The sequence below is a fragment of the Protomyctophum parallelum genome (genome assembly GCF_964188405.1).
Source record: "Protomyctophum parallelum genome assembly, chromosome: 15".
NCBI lineage: Eukaryota > Metazoa > Chordata > Actinopteri > Myctophiformes > Myctophidae > Protomyctophum > Protomyctophum parallelum.
Genome location: NC_139710.1, coordinates 21,742,370 through 21,761,546, shown reverse-complemented (window position 1 = coordinate 21,761,546; position 19,177 = coordinate 21,742,370). Strand labels below are relative to the sequence as shown.

Below are 19,177 nucleotides of genomic sequence, written 5' to 3'. Positions count from 1 at the left end.
GATCTCAGGTCAGAATGGGTTAATAAGCCACAGTATGAAACTATAGGTTATGAGGAACTCTTCAGTTGCACTTTATACATTGTGTTACGAGAGATAGCAGATTAGTTAAATAAATTAATTGGACATTGTTACAGAAAGAGAACAACTCGTTCCTGGCCACATCCTTAACAATCTGAGAACCCATCGGCAGAAAATAAAAGAAAACCAGTGCCCTCCAAGAGACTATATCCTTAATGACACCACTATGCCATAGGCCTACAGACATGCACATCCTGTGTAGGGTGTCTTAATGTTGATCCCTAAAGTTATCGTCACTTTCACTCATAATTGACTTATAATTGACTAACCGTACTAATCACATTCATATGCAGATTAATCTGACAGCTGAGATGAAGCCAAATGCCAATACATCAAGCTCAGAATATAATTAATTGCAAAGATACAAATTAAATTGATCTATACATGGTGTCATATAAATCAAATGTAATTCATTGAGACGCCAGTGACAATATTTGAAATGACAAAAAATGGTTGACCAAATACAGAAATCGAGAATTGCTGTACAAAGCTCAGATTTGTGTTTATTTGCATAACCTATTTTGTATAATTCTTTCTTTCTTTTTTGCTTATTTAACTGCTTTTTATTTCTACGGATGAAACACTTTGTATTGTGAAAAAACACAGAAACAAAGAAAAACAAATCTTACTTGGAGACGTTCATTGTTATTGCATGTAAAACTTGTGGAAATGGTGACTTTCTCAATTTTGGATTTAAAGGTTGCAGTAACTTAATTATATATATATATATATATATATATATATATACACACTGTATATATATAAATATATATATAGTCAGTTTGAGGTTGAGAACCACTGAACTAGGCTGTTCCACAGAGAAAATCCAGTAATACAGTAGTATTTCCCTTCACAGAATGTCTCCATGTAGGTAGATTTGAAATATTTTCCAGTATCATAAAATGGACTTCTTTATAACACAATGATCTGCCTATTTTGTGATCTTTATTATTATTTCTTTTTGATAAAGCAAGTTGTTTCAATACATGTACATGTTAACATTTCACTGTGTTAACATGGTGATTAATCCGACATCTACCCTGGGTTTTTGGAAAAATTCCAACGATTTATTACCTGTAATCAGATTTATAAAACTGTCGGGTGAATGACTGCATCAAAAGCAAGTTCCCTTTGTTTGACCCATTCAAAGTTCAATGCTGTTATTTCATAAAATGTAGCATTTGAAAGCAAAATATTTTTTCCAAAGGCTCTTGGTACTTTTTGTTTGAAATAATACCCATAATATCCAGCTATAGAGGGTATGCGCATGCTTAAAGTGAATGGCACATCGAGTGGCAAAGCAAAATGCAAAGTGAGTTTAACATTGTTTAACGTTGTTTAATGCAATCAGATAGGACTTTTCTGTTTGGATGTATGGGCTGTCGAGGCCAGAAAGTAGTTTTTTGCCACTCAGTAGGCGTTCCTGCATAACTTCCTGGTTTGATGATGATGTCAAGCGCATACCCTCTATACACTATAATGCTTACAGTATATGAACAACGTTAATTCTGTTTTTACTGCTTCTCTAACAACCACTTGCTTTGGCTTAATGGCTGCTATCTGTCAACTCTTTCTCTTCATCCTTCCTCGCATTCCATTCTTTCCACTTTGTTTCCTTCCTGGGATTGACTTTGATGCACCGTTGCTACCACTAAAAGCCCGTAGTCCTCTTGACAACTCCATGACTTGCCTGTCGGGTCGCACCTCTATGGAGGAGGACCAAAGGAGTTGTTCCAGTATGGATCGGCTTAGTAAGTTCACCACCAGACCTAGACAGTAACAATTTAGCCACCCTCACGTCATGTGAATCCTAGTGTCCCTACTCTGGGCATGTTGTATAGGAGAACATTTGGCGAACATAGGCGGACATTTGGTGACAATAACAGAACTACAAGCTCAAGCTTGTAGATTGGCTTACATACGACAAAGAAGGGGGGAAAAGGAGGGGGCTTAGTATTGAGCCCTGGAGGGAGGGCGTTTTTAAGTTTGAAGCAACTAAAGAAAGTCTCATCAAGAACTTTAGATTTACTTTGAACTCCGCCTCAGATCTAACTTTAAATTGTGCTGTGTTGTAGCCCACAAAGCACGGGTGAGTGCTATTCAATAAGGAGAATAGCGTATTTTGACAAGGCTAGCTTGGTCAGGGAAAAACAAAAATTGGTCTTTACAATATACTTACTCCCTCAAATAAGAACTCAAATTAGTAAATCTACTTTTTTGTTTGTCTGACGACGGAACGTTTTTGTTGGCTGCATCATACTGACTGTAATTACCATGTTGCTCGTTTTGCTTGGGGGGTGGGGAGCCATTTGAAAGGCTACAATGGCATCAGAATAATGCTCTTGTCCAAATCTATTCATTTATTTCTTGTCCCTTAGGCTGATCAAGTCCCAAATGTTTTCAGCGCAATAGTTAATTTTTTTTAGCAGAAGGGTGCAGTCTCCGATAGTTTCAGGCATGCCATTTTGTATGCAATTCCTTGGTCCTGAAAGGTTGAGACAGTGAATGTAGTTAATTAGATTGTCTCAGGGACTACTGTCATAGCCTTTAATTTCAGATAGTCCTAAATGTAGTTTTCTTCTGACATTGGATTGCATGAAGAATATTCCTCCTCTTATCCCTTTGGTGTGCGTACTGCGTAGCCTACTGCATGAAGGGCAAACTGGGCCACTGTCTTTTCTTTGGGTTACTTCCATCTATTCAGTTCATGCATCAGGCAGGTGGTTCTGAGTCCAGCATAACCACTTGGCTCGCTGTCTTTTAAACAGGTAGCCCTGCCATGGCACATCGTAATCTGAACTCCAGCAGCATGAACGACATCTCTGACAAACCAGACAAAGAACAGGTGAGTGAACTCGTTGTACTCACTCTCTGCTAAGGACGACATTGGATGAGTTTTATTAAATGTCACAGATCGCCTAGATCGACATTGGATACGTTTTTAGTTTATATAATGCATCCAGCATCGCTAGTATTATTTTTATCGGTTCTTGGCGTCTCCGTCACGTGGCAATGTTTTGCTTCCACGTTTTCACGTAATTGAATATTTTCCTTCTCTTCAAAATAAGACCTCACGGCTGAAAAGCGTGGCAGAGACGCGACTAAACTTGACCTTAAACCCGACGGGAAGGTGTTAACCACATGAACCCTACCGTCCCTGTTCTGGGCATGTCATATTAGGTGAACATTCACTGAATACAGGCGAACATTCCGCCGAATGTTCAAAAATATGACTGATGCTAACAAATAGTGCAGCAAAGTCCGCAATTCCGAAAATTCTAACTACATTTAAATAAGCATATCGTCTTAAAATATTATCCAGTTTTAATTTATGACACACAATTTAGAAGCATATATATATATTCCTTACTTTTACATGAAAAATTACATAAGTAAGTGTAAGTGTGGCGTAAACCACTAGACCCAGACACAAATAGGTAAACATGCCTACAACACATTGCAGTGTGACACATTGTGGGCTTGTAGATCGGCAACAAAGTATAGGTTTTAAGTGGTTAAAAACCGATTGAAAGTCAGTTGTAGATTCAATGATCCAATCCAATGCAAAGCAACTCAAGAGGTCAGTCAGCCAGCCTGCTGCTTAGGGGTGGTTGTGGCCCTGTCCAAAGTCTTGTCTTAGGTCTTATTTTATCTGCCGGGTAAAGATAAGAGAGTGCAACACCCCCCCACCCCCTCTATTTGTCTTTGGCACTCAAAGCATGCCTCCATAATCTTATCCAGCCTGTTTCTGCAATTTATTATGTCTCTACTCTCTACAAGATCCAAGTATGGCTTACAGAAAGTCACATCGCTTTCTTAATCATTACTTCATAATGCCAAATAATGGACCGATAAGAACGCCACAGTGAATGTACAATGAGCCTCATAAGCATTTGGACAGTGATGCTTCTGTACAGTCCTGCATGCATACCAAGCGGACTGACAGATACACTGGGACACAGTGTCTGTGCTGCTCGATTCCCTAATTTACCCCTCCCCCATGCTTTGAACAAAGCTTTAGCACAGCAGGGATGCGTGCCCTCTCCTCGCCTCAGCCTCCTGTACATTCAATGAGTGTGCGACCAGTCACTCATCCATCAAACTGTGCATGTTTGGGCATCACACCACCACCCTGTTTATATTGGAGAGCAGTGGTGGACGGTGTAGACAGGATCAAGACAGGAGAGGGGTTGATAAAGAGTACTTGGACAGGACCACAACCACCTGATGCGTTTATCTGTTGTTCAGTTTATTCTGAAGTCAAGTCCAGTTATGAAACAATACACAGAGATTAGAAGGAGCCCAAATTGTCTTCTTGTTCAGTTATTCTAAAGTCAAATTATGAGGCAATACACAGTGATCCCATGGAGCCTAAAGCATGCCATATTTATTTTGAAAATACAATGGGAAAATGTCTGCGATATGAATACAGCATTCTTACAGCAAAAGAATATGATTAAAATAAAGACAAGCCTGTTATTTCACAAATTAATTCGCTCCACAGTAGATCATCTGGGCGCGCCCCAAACACGGTAGAGTCATTTGCTGGCTGTACCGGAGAGAACTTTTCCAGCACACAATATCAAAATGGAGCTTGTCTGTGGCCTCGCGTTTCACTTGGACCACATACAGCTACTTAGAACACTCTTTTAAATTATGGTTCCAAAGGTCTACATTTTACCATCACACCCCTACAAGCAGGCTGGTTTGAGATGCTTTGCATTGGATCAATGTACACGATTGACTTCTCTGTTTTAACCACTTAAACTGTATCAGACTGCATTTGGTTGGCCTTAAAGACCTCAGTTGCACACCAAAAATATAACATGTACAGGCTCACACAATTCATTGTGAGCTTGAACATCTGCTATTTTCTGTGTGCTACACGGCGCTACCGCGTATTTAAATCAAGCATGAGGATGCTGCTGCTCTGGCAACTGTAGAGCTACGTACGCCCACAACGGTCCTGCTCTGACTAAGAGCGGGTGGGTAAGGGGTTCACACCACTCTTTTCCACATACTGTAGACACGGTTCAAACTGCAGTTCACAGGCATTTGTCCACCTCATACAGGATATACCGCTGGGACAACGGAATTGGGTCTTAGTGGTCTAGTATGAGGTGCTGTGTTACAGAATGAGTGGGAGACAGATTGGAGAACAAGGTAGAACCCCTATCACTCACTGACCTATAAAACATCCACTGTGGGCACTTGGCACACACTAACCTGTTTCAAACTGGCCTCATGTGGCAGACTGTAGCACTTTGCTCTTCCAAAATAATTTATCACCTCATTGCAGACGGTATATTTAGGACCAGTCATGGGGATTTATCTCAGTTATTAATTTGGCTCTTTTCTAATTACCTGAAGTCTGCACCAGGTTTTTAGCAAAAGGCCGATGCACACCTCAGAAGGCTAGTGACATGGATTGTCTGTCCTGATGAAGGTCTAATCGACCAAAACGTCGACCTAATAAAGAGCAACATTTTGGCAAGTGTCTGACAGTGTGCCGGACCTTTTCTTAAGATACCCTTTTTTAAAGGCTTGATTCCATAACCTAATAATTCTCCAAGCACAGGTGCCTATAGTTATTGTCTTTTGACATACTATCTAAGAAACATAAAAGTTCTTGCCTCTATAATGTATTGAAAAATAATGTTAATTAATATAATATAGGTGATGTAAGGGTGATGTAAAACAAACGGTGCCAACACAAACATTAAATGCCATTAACAAAGAGACGTAATGAGTTACAAAATGACGTACGTTTTCCCTTCATTGTCAATGGCGTTTATTAAACAATCATTGAACTAAAGACAAACATTAAACCTGTATATACAGTATTCTACACTACTGTACTCCCTGTAGCAAGAAACCCAACACCAAATGACACACGAAGCTCATCAGAATAAGAAACCCATGGTATAGGACTGTGTTGATTGGATTAGCAGTTACTGGACAGATCAGGACATGTCATTCAACAGGTTTAGCATTTCGCCGTAACCACCTAGCATCCCTATGCTGATCACGTCATGATCACGGGGACGACTGTGGCTCAGGAGGTAGAGCAGGTAGTCCAATGATCCATGGGTTGGTGGTTCGAATCCTGGCTCCTCCTGTCTACATGTCGAAGTGTCTTTGGGCAAGACACTGAACCCCAAATTGCTCCTGATGTGCTGGTTGGTACCTTGCATGGCTTCTGCCGCAATCGGTGTATGAATGGCTGAATGAAATGCACAATCTATGTAAAGCAAAGGCGCTATATAAATGCACCATTTACCATTTATCACAACGCAAAATAGGCAAAGATTTATGTAGCGCCTATATCCAAAGTGCTTTACAATGTGCATTACATTCACCCGTTCACACAGAGAAAACCATTCAAGGTACCAACCTGCTCATTGGGAGCAGTTAGGGGTGCAGTGTCTTGCTCAAGGACACTAACTCGGGGAGCCGGATATCGAACCGGGAACCTTCCGATTCCAAAGCTGCCGCTCTACCTCAAGAGCCAATGCCACCCCATCTACAAGCTCACATTGCCTTGCAATGAGATGCATTGTGAGATTGTAGATTGGCTATTTTTGGCAAAGAGATTGGCTATAGAGGTAATAGGATGCGGGTCAAGTACAAACACCTGAGGTCTCATACTATTAACCCTATGTTTGGGCCAATGGAAGGATTAAAATCTTTAGTGATCATGGTCAACATCACATTTAGGTTGTGAGAACTGACAGGAGTAGGACCACTTTTAGCCCGGTGTCCTTTCCTTGGTCATTTCATTCTAGGGCTTGTAGATGCTTAACCGGCCTTCTCTGGGACCACACACGCAGGGAACGATGCAAGTTGCGAATCCATGCCCCACTTCACTGTGTGGGGCATGCATTCGCAACTTGCATCGTTCCACACTTGCGTGGTCCCAGAGTAGGCTGGTGTCCTAGTTTTTTGGTGTGGTTATATGAATTCTTAAGATTTCATAGTGTATGTCTTTGCTGTACTGTAGCCTTCATTGTTAACTAGATTGAGTGATGTTAATAATAATTATAATCATGTAGTGTTATTATTGCATTGATTCAGGGTCAAGTGCAATCAGTCATTTCATTGTTAGTCTTTGCATGGGTGTACTGTGATGGAAACAAAGAATGATGAGATCTCATCACCTGGGCTGAGGCTAATTCAAGTATTTGAATCAGTAATGAAATAGGTTTGTTCACTCAGTCTGAGGCTACATTTAAATTATTACAAAAAGCATTGCACACTGCACAACCTTCCGTCCTCCCTATTCCATAGTTGTCCTTGGGTGCTCCGTTGTAAATATTTTCCACTGCTTCTGGTATTTTCAAGTTAATTTGTAACACAGCGGTGTTCCATGCATGGCAGTCTTATCATAATGTTTATGATTTGTAGTCTTTGAAGTCTATATATTAATGACTTAAATGTGGACACAGGCATCCTACAGATGTTATCATTAGAGAAAATATGATGAGGAGCATAATATTATGATGGATCAAAGGCTAACGTGGTTGATTGTGATAAAAGTGGAAGTTCAAGTTGTGTATTCAATAAGTGTCATGGTCACATGACACTTGAATTTATTGAGTTTGTGGTTCAATGACTACTGGAATCTGAGTTTTTCAACCATCGGTTTTCATAACAGCCAGTTCAAACGATTGAAGTACTGTAGCAGTTCCCTCAGTTTGCGTGCTAGTAAAGATGGAAACAGGAACATAAATGAATAGACTGGACCAGCATTTCCTTGGAGACACAGAAACAAGCCCTTAATGTCCTGCTGAGCTCCAGGTCTCTCTGACATCATGCCCACCGCACACATAAATGCCAGTGGTGGAAAGCAACTAAGTACATTTACTTAAGTAAAAGTACTGCACTTAAGTACAGATTTTGAGGTACTTTGAGTCATTTTACATTTTCAATACTTTATAATTCTACTCCACAGAAGCAAATATTGTACTTTTCACTCCACTAAAATAATTTTATTTTTTTTAATTTTATTTTCAAGTTATTTCAATCATAATGAGTACTTTTATTTATTTATTTGAATGCCAATACTTTTGTACTTTTACTCGAGTAACATTTTGAATAATGTTTTACTTGTAAGTTGTTGTAACAGAGTATTTCTACATTGTGGTATTGCGACTTTTACTTAAGTTAAAAATCGGAGTATATCTTCCACCCCTGATTTGTTACTACCACTAATCATTTACCTCCTTCCCTCAGGTGCCTCTTGGTTTGGTATTTGGCTTGAATGGGAAGGTTTCGAATTCCAAAGACTGATTGTCGTGTTTGATATAAAGCTTGCCTAATTCCAGGGAAAGGTAGCTTGCTTGTAACATTTAACCCCTCCCTCCCCTATGACCCCCCCCCCACACACACACACACACACACACACACACACACACACACACCTCCCCCCCCCCCCCCCCCCCCCCGACCCCTTCCTTCTGTGTTTTTCAGCTGAGGAACAAGTTCATGAAGAAGTTACCCAGAGACGCTGAGGCCTCCAACATCTTGGTGGGGGAGGTGGATTTCCTGGACGCACCGTTTGTGGCGTTGGTTCGTCTGCAGCAAGCTGTGATGCTTGGGGCCCTGACAGAGGTTCCTGTTCCCACCAGGTAACCAACCAGCATGCACAGTGAAACATAGGAACTCAGCCAGCATGCAGTTTGCTCTCCCTGTGGCGCTGGTTCTCTGAAACATAGGAACTCAGCCAGCATGCAGTGTGCTCTCCCTGTGGCGCTGGTTCTCTGAAACATAGGAACTCAGCCAGCATGCAGTGTGCTCTCCCTGTGGCGCTGGTTCTCACAGACCATGTCATGTCAAGGACACCTATAAAAGGATATGACCGTTGAGCCTATTCTACTCTATGGCTCCGAGACATGGACATTTTCAAAGAAATTAGAGAAACGGCTGGATGGCACATGCACCCGCCTTCTAATGAGAGCGCAAAATCTCTTTGGGAAGAGCCACCTCTAATATCGACTTCTCTAATACACGGCAACCTTCCCCGTGTTTCTTCACTAGTCCGATCCAGAAGAACACGGTTTGCTGGCCACTGCTACAGAGCTGATCATGAGCTTACAGTATATCTTCCCTTCTTCTCTGGAGTCCTGCCTCAAAGCAGACTAGAGGTAGAAAACTGTCGTTCCCTGTTGTTATCGCTAGGGACACATACTGTACATCAGTAAGTAGGAACTGGGGATGGCAATGAAGGACCGGGAAGACTGGCATGGCATTGGGAAATCCAAGATCTCGACCACTGTCGACGATGATGATGATAATAATAATAATAATAATAAATTAATATGTTTTGGCCATGGACGCCCATCTGAAATTATTTGGTGCCCGAGATAGTAGATACACAAGCTCACAACGTATTGCGATGCATAGCGGTTCTGTTGTGACCTTGTAGATTCTCTTTTTGGAAGATATAATACTATTTAGGGTTAATGTGGTTATTCTGATTTTGATACTTTAATCAGAAATGTAGCTGCACCCCCCTTGAAACCAAAGACCACTGGGGGTCCATGGACCCTACTTTGACAATCACTGGTCTATAGGAGGGGGCTTTATTTCAGGGGTTTAGTGTCTTACATAAAGCCATATTCATACATCATACCCCCGAGTACGAGCAAAATGGACGCCATCATTTCAGGTAGCTGCAAAAACATATAGGCTATGACAATCATGATGATATGATACAGTATTGGGTAATTCGTATATGACAAAATATTTTCAATCAACTTTAATTTGGCCTATAGATTTTGGACAATGGGACTTTGCATACATTTTCAATCTGTTCCCGACAAGATCAGATATTCAAGCAAAAGGAGACATAATAAACTGCAATGTAAACCTGTGAGGGGAAACAAATAACAAATAATTGACTTAATTAATAAAGAAAGTAATGTTGACTTTATTTGTTTAAGAGGAATATAGTATTAATAATCTTAATTTCAGTTAATCTTGTGTCCCTCTACTACTGCTGTTGGGTATGTTGTGGGTTGAAAATGTCATAATTGTTGTGTCATGATGCAAAGTAGAGATAAGGTCAGGTCAAGCTCTGTAGCCTGCATGTATAGTATATTGCCCTACAAAGTCAAAGTGCAGTCACTACATTTTTGGACACAGACTTATTTGTGTACATCCCAAAGGTCAAATTTGCCTTTGTGATTTTGGGTGATGAAAAATGACCTTGAAACACCTTTAAACTCAATATCAGCCTTTGTTCCCTTACTTTGGCTCTGTATGGCAGTATAAGCCACAGAAAGATAAGGTCATTGACACACTTTGGATGTATTTAAGGAGACAGGCATACTGTATGTGGTAGAACTTGGACGTCATCCAATGCTTTTCAGATTTTGGGAGCTTCAAATTAGGTAGGAAATGCATTACTCTACTCCGTGTCCAAGGTGCACCTGTTGATTAATATCCCCCCCCCCCCCCCCCCCTTGCCATTTTCAGATTTTTATTCATCCTTCTGGGACCCAAAGGCAAAGGAAAGTCATATAAAGAAATCGGGAGAGCCATTGCCACCCTCATGACAGATGAGGTAGGACTTAAGAAACCTGATTTATACTTATTTGTGCACCAGTGTCTCGCACACTGAAAATAGTCAATCTACATGCTCACGACGACCTGCTGTGAGCTTGTAGATCAGCTGTTGTCCACGTGAGGCACGCGGAAATGCAATTAAGAGTAGATTAAGCATTACAACGTAGAATCATGTGCTAAAAGAATTGTCTCACTTGATTGTCTTCCCTTGTGCAGATAAAAGTGACAATTTCAGGGCTGGACAGACGATCTGTCTGGATCGAGGGCCTCTTAATTTTCAATATGTGAAAAAAGGGGGAAAAAAGACTTGGCTTGCCAATACAAAACGAATTGCCCTTTCACATTGCATCGGATTAGAAGTGGATTGACCACAGTTGAGAGGCCGTTAATACAATGCTGTGCTTCCATCCGTCTCCGTTAAGATCTTCCATGACATAGCGTATAAGGCCAGGGATCGGTATGACCTGCTGGCCGGCATCGATGAGTTCCTGGACGAGGTGATTGTGCTGCCCCCTGGAGAGTGGGACCCTGCCATCAGGATAGAACCTCCAAAATCCATTCCCTCCGCTGACAAAAGGTCTTTATTCATGGACACACAGAGCGCCTCTTTGTGGAGTCACGCGTGGCTCTTATGTTGTCATCTGCAGTTCTATGTTTTTTTTCCTATGTTTGACGGGGCGTTCAAAGCATTAGTAACCAGTGGTGTAAAGTACATTTACTCAAGTACTGTACTTAACCCGTTTAGGCCTGACCTCAAAATAAAATAAAAATATTCTAAATTCTAAATTCTCCAGTTTTCTGAAATAAATATTTTCACGATTTTTCAAAAATAGCAGACCTACAAGCTCTGAGCTTGTAGATCTGCTATTTTTCAATAGCTAAAGCATAACGTAATGCTAACACCAAAAGGGGTTCCCGCCCAAAATGGGTTAACTACAATTTTAAGGTATTTTCTTTTACTTTACTGTAGTATTTCCAATTTTCAGTATTCTTTTACGTCTACTCGACTACATACACAAATATTATTATTATTGTTTACTCCGCTACAATTATTTGAAAACTTTTAGTTACCAGTTACTTTGTAGATGTTGATTATTATTATTACAAAGCATACATTAGCAACTTCAGCCCTATAATACATTCTGGCCATTTCAAAATAATAGCTGATCAAAATGTTTTGTGTCAGTGTGAGGATTCAAGAACATTCATGCTTAGTTATCTCTCTAGCAATCACCAGAACCAGAACCCAGCGGAGGTCATATTAATGGTTGCTCAGGATACTGAGCTATGATAAGACGTATATAATTATGGTAAATATAGTTGAGCTACTTAATTACAGTAGCTACAGTAATTGTTTTCATGTATTAATCTATATATCTACAGTATGCAATCGATGGTTAAACAGCTCCCTTCTATGTGTGTGTGTGTGTGTGTGTGTGTGTGTGTTTGTGTTTCAGAAAGAAGGGGGGTGACAGCTCACAGATGAATGGTGACATGCCACATGATGGAGGAGGTGGAGGGGGTCATGAAGTAGGAGACGAGTTAAAGAAGACTGGCAGGTATGACTGCACGACATCAAACTAAACATACTGATATACTGTCCCACTGGGAGGAGACCTTGCTAATGTTGCTCTGGAGAGGGAAGTCTGGAGCTTTCTCCTGGAACTGTTTTCCCGCGACTGGACCGGATAAGTGGTTGAAGATTATTAAAAAAATTATCAATAATTTAATACAATTATTGATAAATAATTGTAATAACCCTATGTCATTACAGGCGAAAAGTAAAAAAAAAATCATTCTTTTTTAAAACAATGTGCAACAAAGTATAAAATACCCCTTAAGAGGGTAATCAATTCGGTGACGTACAAGAACAAAATATATGAAAGAAATACAAAAAATCTGAATAATCGTAAAGAAAATAATCTTCAGTCCTGTAACTATGGAAAAACATCACTTTATATTTCGGAAGGCTCTTTTTGTGTTCTTGTGGTCTATGCTGTTGTAGGATGTTGATAAACAAAATGTGGTGTCTGCTTCTGTCGTTCCAGGTTTTGCGGTGGTCTCATACTTGATATCAAAAGGAAAATTCCGTTTTTTGTCAGTGACTTCACAGATGCATTTCACATCCAAGCCCTGTCAACCATTTTGTTTATTTACCTGGGAACTGTGACAAATGCCATCACCTTTGGTGGTCTGCTAGGAGATGCTACAGATAACATGCAGGTCAGTCGTGTATCTGACATGTTTGATAATGGCTGATTATATTTCAGGTTATGCCTAATCTATACTCGATCGTACAACAGTGTCCCAGCTTGTAAAAAATGAAGCCTCTGCTCAGCAGCACAACCAAATTGTGGAGAAAAAGGGGTAAAAGGTACAGGGCTTTACAGTGATCACCATTGCTAATGTCCCTCTATGTGTGCAGGGAGTGTTGGAGAGCTTCTTGGGAACTGCGATAGCTGGTGGTCTCTTCTGCCTTCTGGGTGGACAGCCTCTCACCATCCTCAGTAGCACAGGCCCAGTTCTGGTCTTTGAAAGGCTGCTCTTCAATTTCAGCAAGTACGTATAATGTTTGCGGGAGGCTGCTGCATTGTTTATTAACTAAAAGTATACGATTCAGATTCACCATTGTCTTGTTATAGTTGTGGTGTCGACTTGTGTCAGGAACCACTGATATACCAACATACGTTATTTAAAAAAAAACTGACATTTTGTAGAATCGGAATGGATTAAAACAGGCTTGACACCATCATGAGGCTTAACAGTAGATGATTGTTTTCTGTTTGCTCCTAAAGAGACAATCAGTTTGACTACTTGGAGTTCCGCCTGTGGATCGGCCTGTGGTCAGCCTTCTTCTGCCTGGTTCTGGTGGCCACCGACGCCAGCTTCCTGGTGCAGTACTTCACCCGCTTCACGGAGGAAGGTTTCTCCTCGCTCATCAGCTTCATATTCATCTACGATGCCTTCAAGAAGATGATCAAGCTCTCTCACCACTACCCCATCAATCCAGACTTCAGGGAGGACACCGTGACGAGTTATGACTGCCTCTGTATGGCCCCGGCCATTTTAGGTAAGACCGCAAATCTTTTGGCCACACCCCGACATTCTCTATTGTTGGGGGAACATTCGCCGAAAATAGCGGATCTACAAGCCACACAATACATCATTGCCTAAAAGTTTAGAGGATTGTGGTTGTTGCCGAAAGGTTCCAGGGTTGATACCCCAGTGACGCATGACCAATGACCATGCACCACTCATCCCTATACCCTTATACACAGCTGAACAGTGGCGTGCACAGATAGACACTAGAGCACCCCCTGCCCTTTTCCCTCTGGACAAATGTGCCCCTTTGAAAAAAAGGGGAAAAAAATATTTTTATTTGTATATTCTTTGAATACACTGTACAGTATGTGGACCATGGTGACATTGATCAATTCTTGATAAAAATCTTCTAATATTATTTAGGCCCCAAAATCTATAAATCTATTAAGGCAACTTTTTATTGCTTTTTTTTGCACTTCAGCTACAGTGCTCTTGAGCAAGGCACTGTATCCCCAAGAGCTGCTTAGTGGCCAACACTATGAGACTGGTTGTAGTGGTCAGCTCCAAGGTTTTAGTATGGATGATTGTGCATGGCGTTGCTGAAAAACAGCATGTACCTACCCTAAAGGTAGCAGAACAAACAAAAGCAAAACTTCTATAGGGCTCAGAAGAATTACCAGCCCAGCACTTCCAGATGCGTCTCAAAGTCATTGGTTTGATGCAATGGTGAAACGTCAAGTTTGGGGGACCCACAAACTTAGACCCTAGGATCACTGTTATACCCCTGCTGCTTCAGAACACACATGCTCGTCGCTCGAGCGTGTGCGTGTGCGCGCGCGCGCGCACACACACACACACACACACACACACACACACACACACACACACACACACACACACACACACACACAGAGCTAACGAGATCAAGGCAGGAAAATAGAGAAAGTTTGAAAGCTTTTACCACAAAAAGTACAGGTAAAGGGATTTCTTCTGTGTGGTGTTACGACACAATTAGTCTAGGGGTAATTAAGTGTAACATTTAATGGACCGACAGGACACCAGCTTCAAAATGCGAACATTTATTTAGATAAAGATGAATTAAATGATGAAATCACAAATGGTTACAGAATACAGATCAAACTCAAAAGAAAAGATACCTAGCAAACAGACATAAATTAACACTACAACTAAAGAGCAAACGTATTCCTTTCCGAAGGGAATAAACTAAGGAATAACTAAGCAAAAGTCCACAGTTAGTGTGGCTGGGAGAGAGAGGATTCCGGCCTGTCTCCCCACCGACTTCTAGGAACAGACTGACTCATATAGTAGGTGAGTAGGGAGAGCCGTGATCAGGAGCACTCCCACTCTAGACCGACAGCCAGTCAGGGCCGATCACTCCCTGACAGACGGGCCAGCTTCAGGTGTCATCAATCAATCGATTAGGGAAAACACAAAGGCAACCACTCCCCCCACCCTAGTACTGTGTAGTCAAGAACAATATGAGAACTTCTGATAGATATTCATATATATTCTCCCAATAATGATCCCCGATCATCACAGTGGGTCGCTTTACAAGCTTTAATTTGCCACAAACGGTACAACCAAAATGTCTCTTATAGCTTATCTACAAGTTTTGCTGCAAACTGTAACCAAAGGCAAAAGCAGCACTCAGATGCAAGACTGGCTGATGCAATTTCTCATGTTTATTTGAGGCAGTATCACCTGCCCATGCAGTCGTCATCAGTCACGTGATGTGACGACTGGGCTTAAAAGGGAGTTGTCACATACTACCGATTATCACCTGATGAAGGCCGTTCACGGCCGAAACGTTGTGTATTACTTATGGTGTTTTGAATAAAAAGCAAACACCTTGGAGCAAACCTGTGTGCGGACTCTCCTCTCTTCACTGTACTTACCTTAGTCCAGCACCAGACAAGAACTGGATGTGCGCTAGCCACCTGCTATTTGAGGCAGTAGCCTTCTTCAGAGAAGACTAAAAAATCTGCTCTCTTAGTTGGTTTATGAGTTAAAGACGAGGTGAAATGGTTAATTTGGTCATTATATTTTGAAGTTTCAGCCTCAAACGCCAGGTCTGAACGCTCTGGATCAATCAGAGCGTCCCATACCTTCAGGCTATGGGAAGTAGTTCCATCTCATGCACGCTCATGCAGAGTGTTTGTTTACAAAGTGACAGAGAGACGTGCAGCAAAGCTCATGGATTAGTTCTAACCTATAATGTTTTAAGATACATATTTTTATTATTTTAGCGTGATGATTACGTTTAAAACGAGAAATACACTGTCATCTTGAATGAGATTAAAAAGTATTTCTGTAATCAAAACCACCTGTGTTTGGAGGACGACGCAGGAATGGGAATCAAACAGGTGGATGAAATCAAGATACCATAACATGTCATCATCACGCAGCACGTTTTCGTTCAAAGGAAGTAATTTTTTATGGACCTTTGATATACAAATAGTAAAATACACAAAAATGAAAATGTTGCCATGTTGCCATGCAATGTTTTTTTGGCATCCATTGTTATATGCCCATACCACGGATATGGTCTAAAAGTGTGAAAAACACATTTTTTATTTCACTGGGTCCCTAATTTATTTTCAAAGCTGAGCCTTAACCAAAGGGCAGTTTCCTGAGGAAGCGCACCTGTTTTGTCTTTCTTTATCTGTATAACCAAAGGGTCTCTTAGCACACACACGCACACACGCATGTAGTGCACTAGGGGAGAGGACAGCTGTCAACATGCCAGTGCAGAGTAAACTCTGAAAGGCTGCTGACCACTGAGCTGAGTGTTTAAATATTGAGTTTGTGAAAAAGTCATCAGTGGCCTCTTGTGGTGTGGGGACTGGGGAGCATCTGACACAACAAACCACCCTGCTAGTGAAACAGCAAAGTCAAAAGATCAGGCATGGAACCCAGTCCTTGATATACTCTGGGCAGTAAATCAGATAATCAAGCTACATATAGAATTATATCACAAACAACGTCAGGTTTAAAAATGTATATTAAACTAAATGCTCTTAAAATAAAATAAAATGTAACACTGAAATAACTTTCTTTGTACATTGGTAGTACATATACAGTAAACTGAGAAAAGCAACATACATTTGTACATTCTAAGTTAAATTGACGGTTTAAAAAATATATATTTTTCTAAATTCTTATCCCATGATTTTGTAAACCATTTTTTCACCCGGTGCCAATTGCCTAAGCAGTAATACTCTCCCTCTGCCAACCTGGGGAGAGCCACGAACTGAGCTCATGCTTCCTTCAATGCATGAGGAGTGAGTGAGCAGGCTGCTTCTTATGGCCTGACAGGGGGAGTTTACCCGGTAGGACGTAGCACGTGGAAGGAACGTTATTCCAATCAGTTCCTTTCCCCTCCACCAAGCACACCGGCTGACTGTAATGTAATGTTCTTAAATGTTGTTTGATGAAAAATAATCAATAAATATATTATTGAAAACAATACTTCAATAGTCGGAATGAACACACCATTGAGAAAGTTTAAGGGATTTTATTGAATGAAAAAATGAATAAATGGAATGTGGCATAGGTTCCGGGGAAGTCGCCGACCCCCCACGTATTTGCAAATCTACATGTGACCAAAATAAATACCCCAAAGGAGTGGGGGCCGTTACATTATTCATATCAACATGATGACTGTACCACACGGAAGCCATGCTATTATTAGAGTGTGTCTTGTTTTGTGTGTGTACTGTTGTCATAGGGTCGTACAGTGTGTGCTGAGAGCTCATGTCTGTTGTCTATTGTGTTTTTTTTTTACAGAGAACAGTACAGACATCATTGGTGATCCTCTGGAAGGAACCTCGGTCTGGTTCTGGAACAACACTGATTTAGTAAGTCCTTCTATTGCGCTGTGGTTCTGTTGCAACATGTTCATGTCAAGGGCCCCACAATCGTATTTGGACCCCCCCCCCCCCCCCCCCCCTTCATAATGTTCAAAAATAGTGAAAATAGCCGTTCTATTGCGACATGTCGTGAGCTTATGTAATTACATTTCTGGGTAGAGACAAATTTCTGTATTGGGTGAGAAGTTTGTGCTGTTCTAATACCGGTAAGGTCAAATAAAGACCTACCTCATTACTCTTCAGTGACCCCTATTGGCTCTAATGCGTTATTGCTTGCTGCTTGTTTTTTGTTACAGCCGGAGAATGCCTCATGGTCATCTCTGACCAAGCATGAATGTGTGAAGTACGGAGGCGAGCTGGTGGGCCAGGCCTGTCACTTTGTCCCCGACATCGCCCTGATGTCCTTCATCCTGTTCTTCGGCACCTACACTACCTCCATGTGTCTGAAGAAGTTCAAGTTCAGCCGTTTCTTCCCCACCACTGTAAGGACAAATCTGTTTTCTTACTTGAATACTTTTTGCAAAAAACAGAATGAATACATCTGCAGGGATTGGTAATTGATTGTAAACAGTAGTACTAGTTGCCTGAAGCTCATATAAGCTCAAGCTTACAGTTGCAATCTCTTTGTTGGGACATGATTTAAAAATTTCTAAAAGAATGGGAAAATTATGTTTAGTACTGTATGTTTTGTATTATTAATATTACATGCACAAAATGTAACACAGATATGGGTTGGTCTTTTTATTTCTAGGTGAGGAAGCTCATCAGTGACTTTGCCATTATCTTGGCCATTCTTATCTTCTGTGGTGTTGATATCCTCGTAGGAGTGGATACCCCTAAACTCATTGTGCCAACTGAATTCAAGGTCAGTGTCTACGCATTATTTGCTGTGGAATAATATTGATTCCATAATTATAACTTGTGTCTAGTGTATATTATGTACATGAACAAACCAATGTTTCATGAATTGCCCAAGGTTTTCTCTACTTGAAAATGTGTTTGTGTGTGATTTGATGAACGGTACAAATGCTTTTAGCTGTGTTATTTTATTCAGCTGCACAGTACGATCCATTTGTGAGTCTGAGCTAGTACAAATGACCCTTGTGGATCCATTTGGTTACACGTTTAATTGACACAGTGGATTTTAGTATGCGCAAAAGACATGATGCATGTGATTTGATAACATTGACAGCATGAAGGAAATACCATGTCTAGATGCACTACATAATGCTACTTTTTGGTAGTATAAATCAGCCCTTCCTTCCATGTCGTTGATCCACTAACCATATCTTATGTGTGTTCCACGCCTATAGCCGACAAGTCCTCACCGGGGCTGGTTCGTTCCCCCGTTTGGAGGAATTAACCCCTGGTGGGTTTACCTAGCGTCAGCTCTGCCTGCCTTGCTGGTCACCATCCTGCTCTTCATGGACCAACAGATTACCGCTGTGATCGTCAACAGAAAGGAACACAAACTGAGGGTGTGTATTCTTCCACAATGCAATGTTCTATTAAATGATTAATTTATGCTCCGTATGAGGGTTAGGGTTGGGTTTCCGGAACCTGAGGAATCAGAGGAACCGGTTTTTATCACACTGTCAGAG

General features: G+C 41.1%; 1 protein-coding gene across 2 annotated transcripts in view; it reads left to right on the top strand.

The window, feature by feature from the left end:
• Positions 1-19,177, top strand: part of slc4a4a (solute carrier family 4 member 4a) — an 83,527-nt gene that overhangs the window by 44,010 nt on the left and 20,340 nt on the right. For both annotated transcript variants that reach the window (XM_083784563.1, XM_083784562.1), the window contains 12 exons: positions 2,847-2,923; positions 8,548-8,705; positions 10,555-10,642; positions 11,067-11,221; positions 12,102-12,203; positions 12,693-12,867; positions 13,070-13,203; positions 13,440-13,714; positions 17,494-17,564; positions 17,873-18,058; positions 18,328-18,441; positions 18,890-19,054. In XM_083784563.1, the coding sequence (XP_083640689.1) occupies positions 2,847-2,923; positions 8,548-8,705; positions 10,555-10,642; positions 11,067-11,221; positions 12,102-12,203; positions 12,693-12,867; positions 13,070-13,203; positions 13,440-13,714; positions 17,494-17,564; positions 17,873-18,058; positions 18,328-18,441; positions 18,890-19,054 (1,700 nt within the window). The remainder of the gene's footprint in view (positions 1-2,846; positions 2,924-8,547; positions 8,706-10,554; positions 10,643-11,066; positions 11,222-12,101; positions 12,204-12,692; positions 12,868-13,069; positions 13,204-13,439; positions 13,715-17,493; positions 17,565-17,872; positions 18,059-18,327; positions 18,442-18,889; positions 19,055-19,177) is intronic.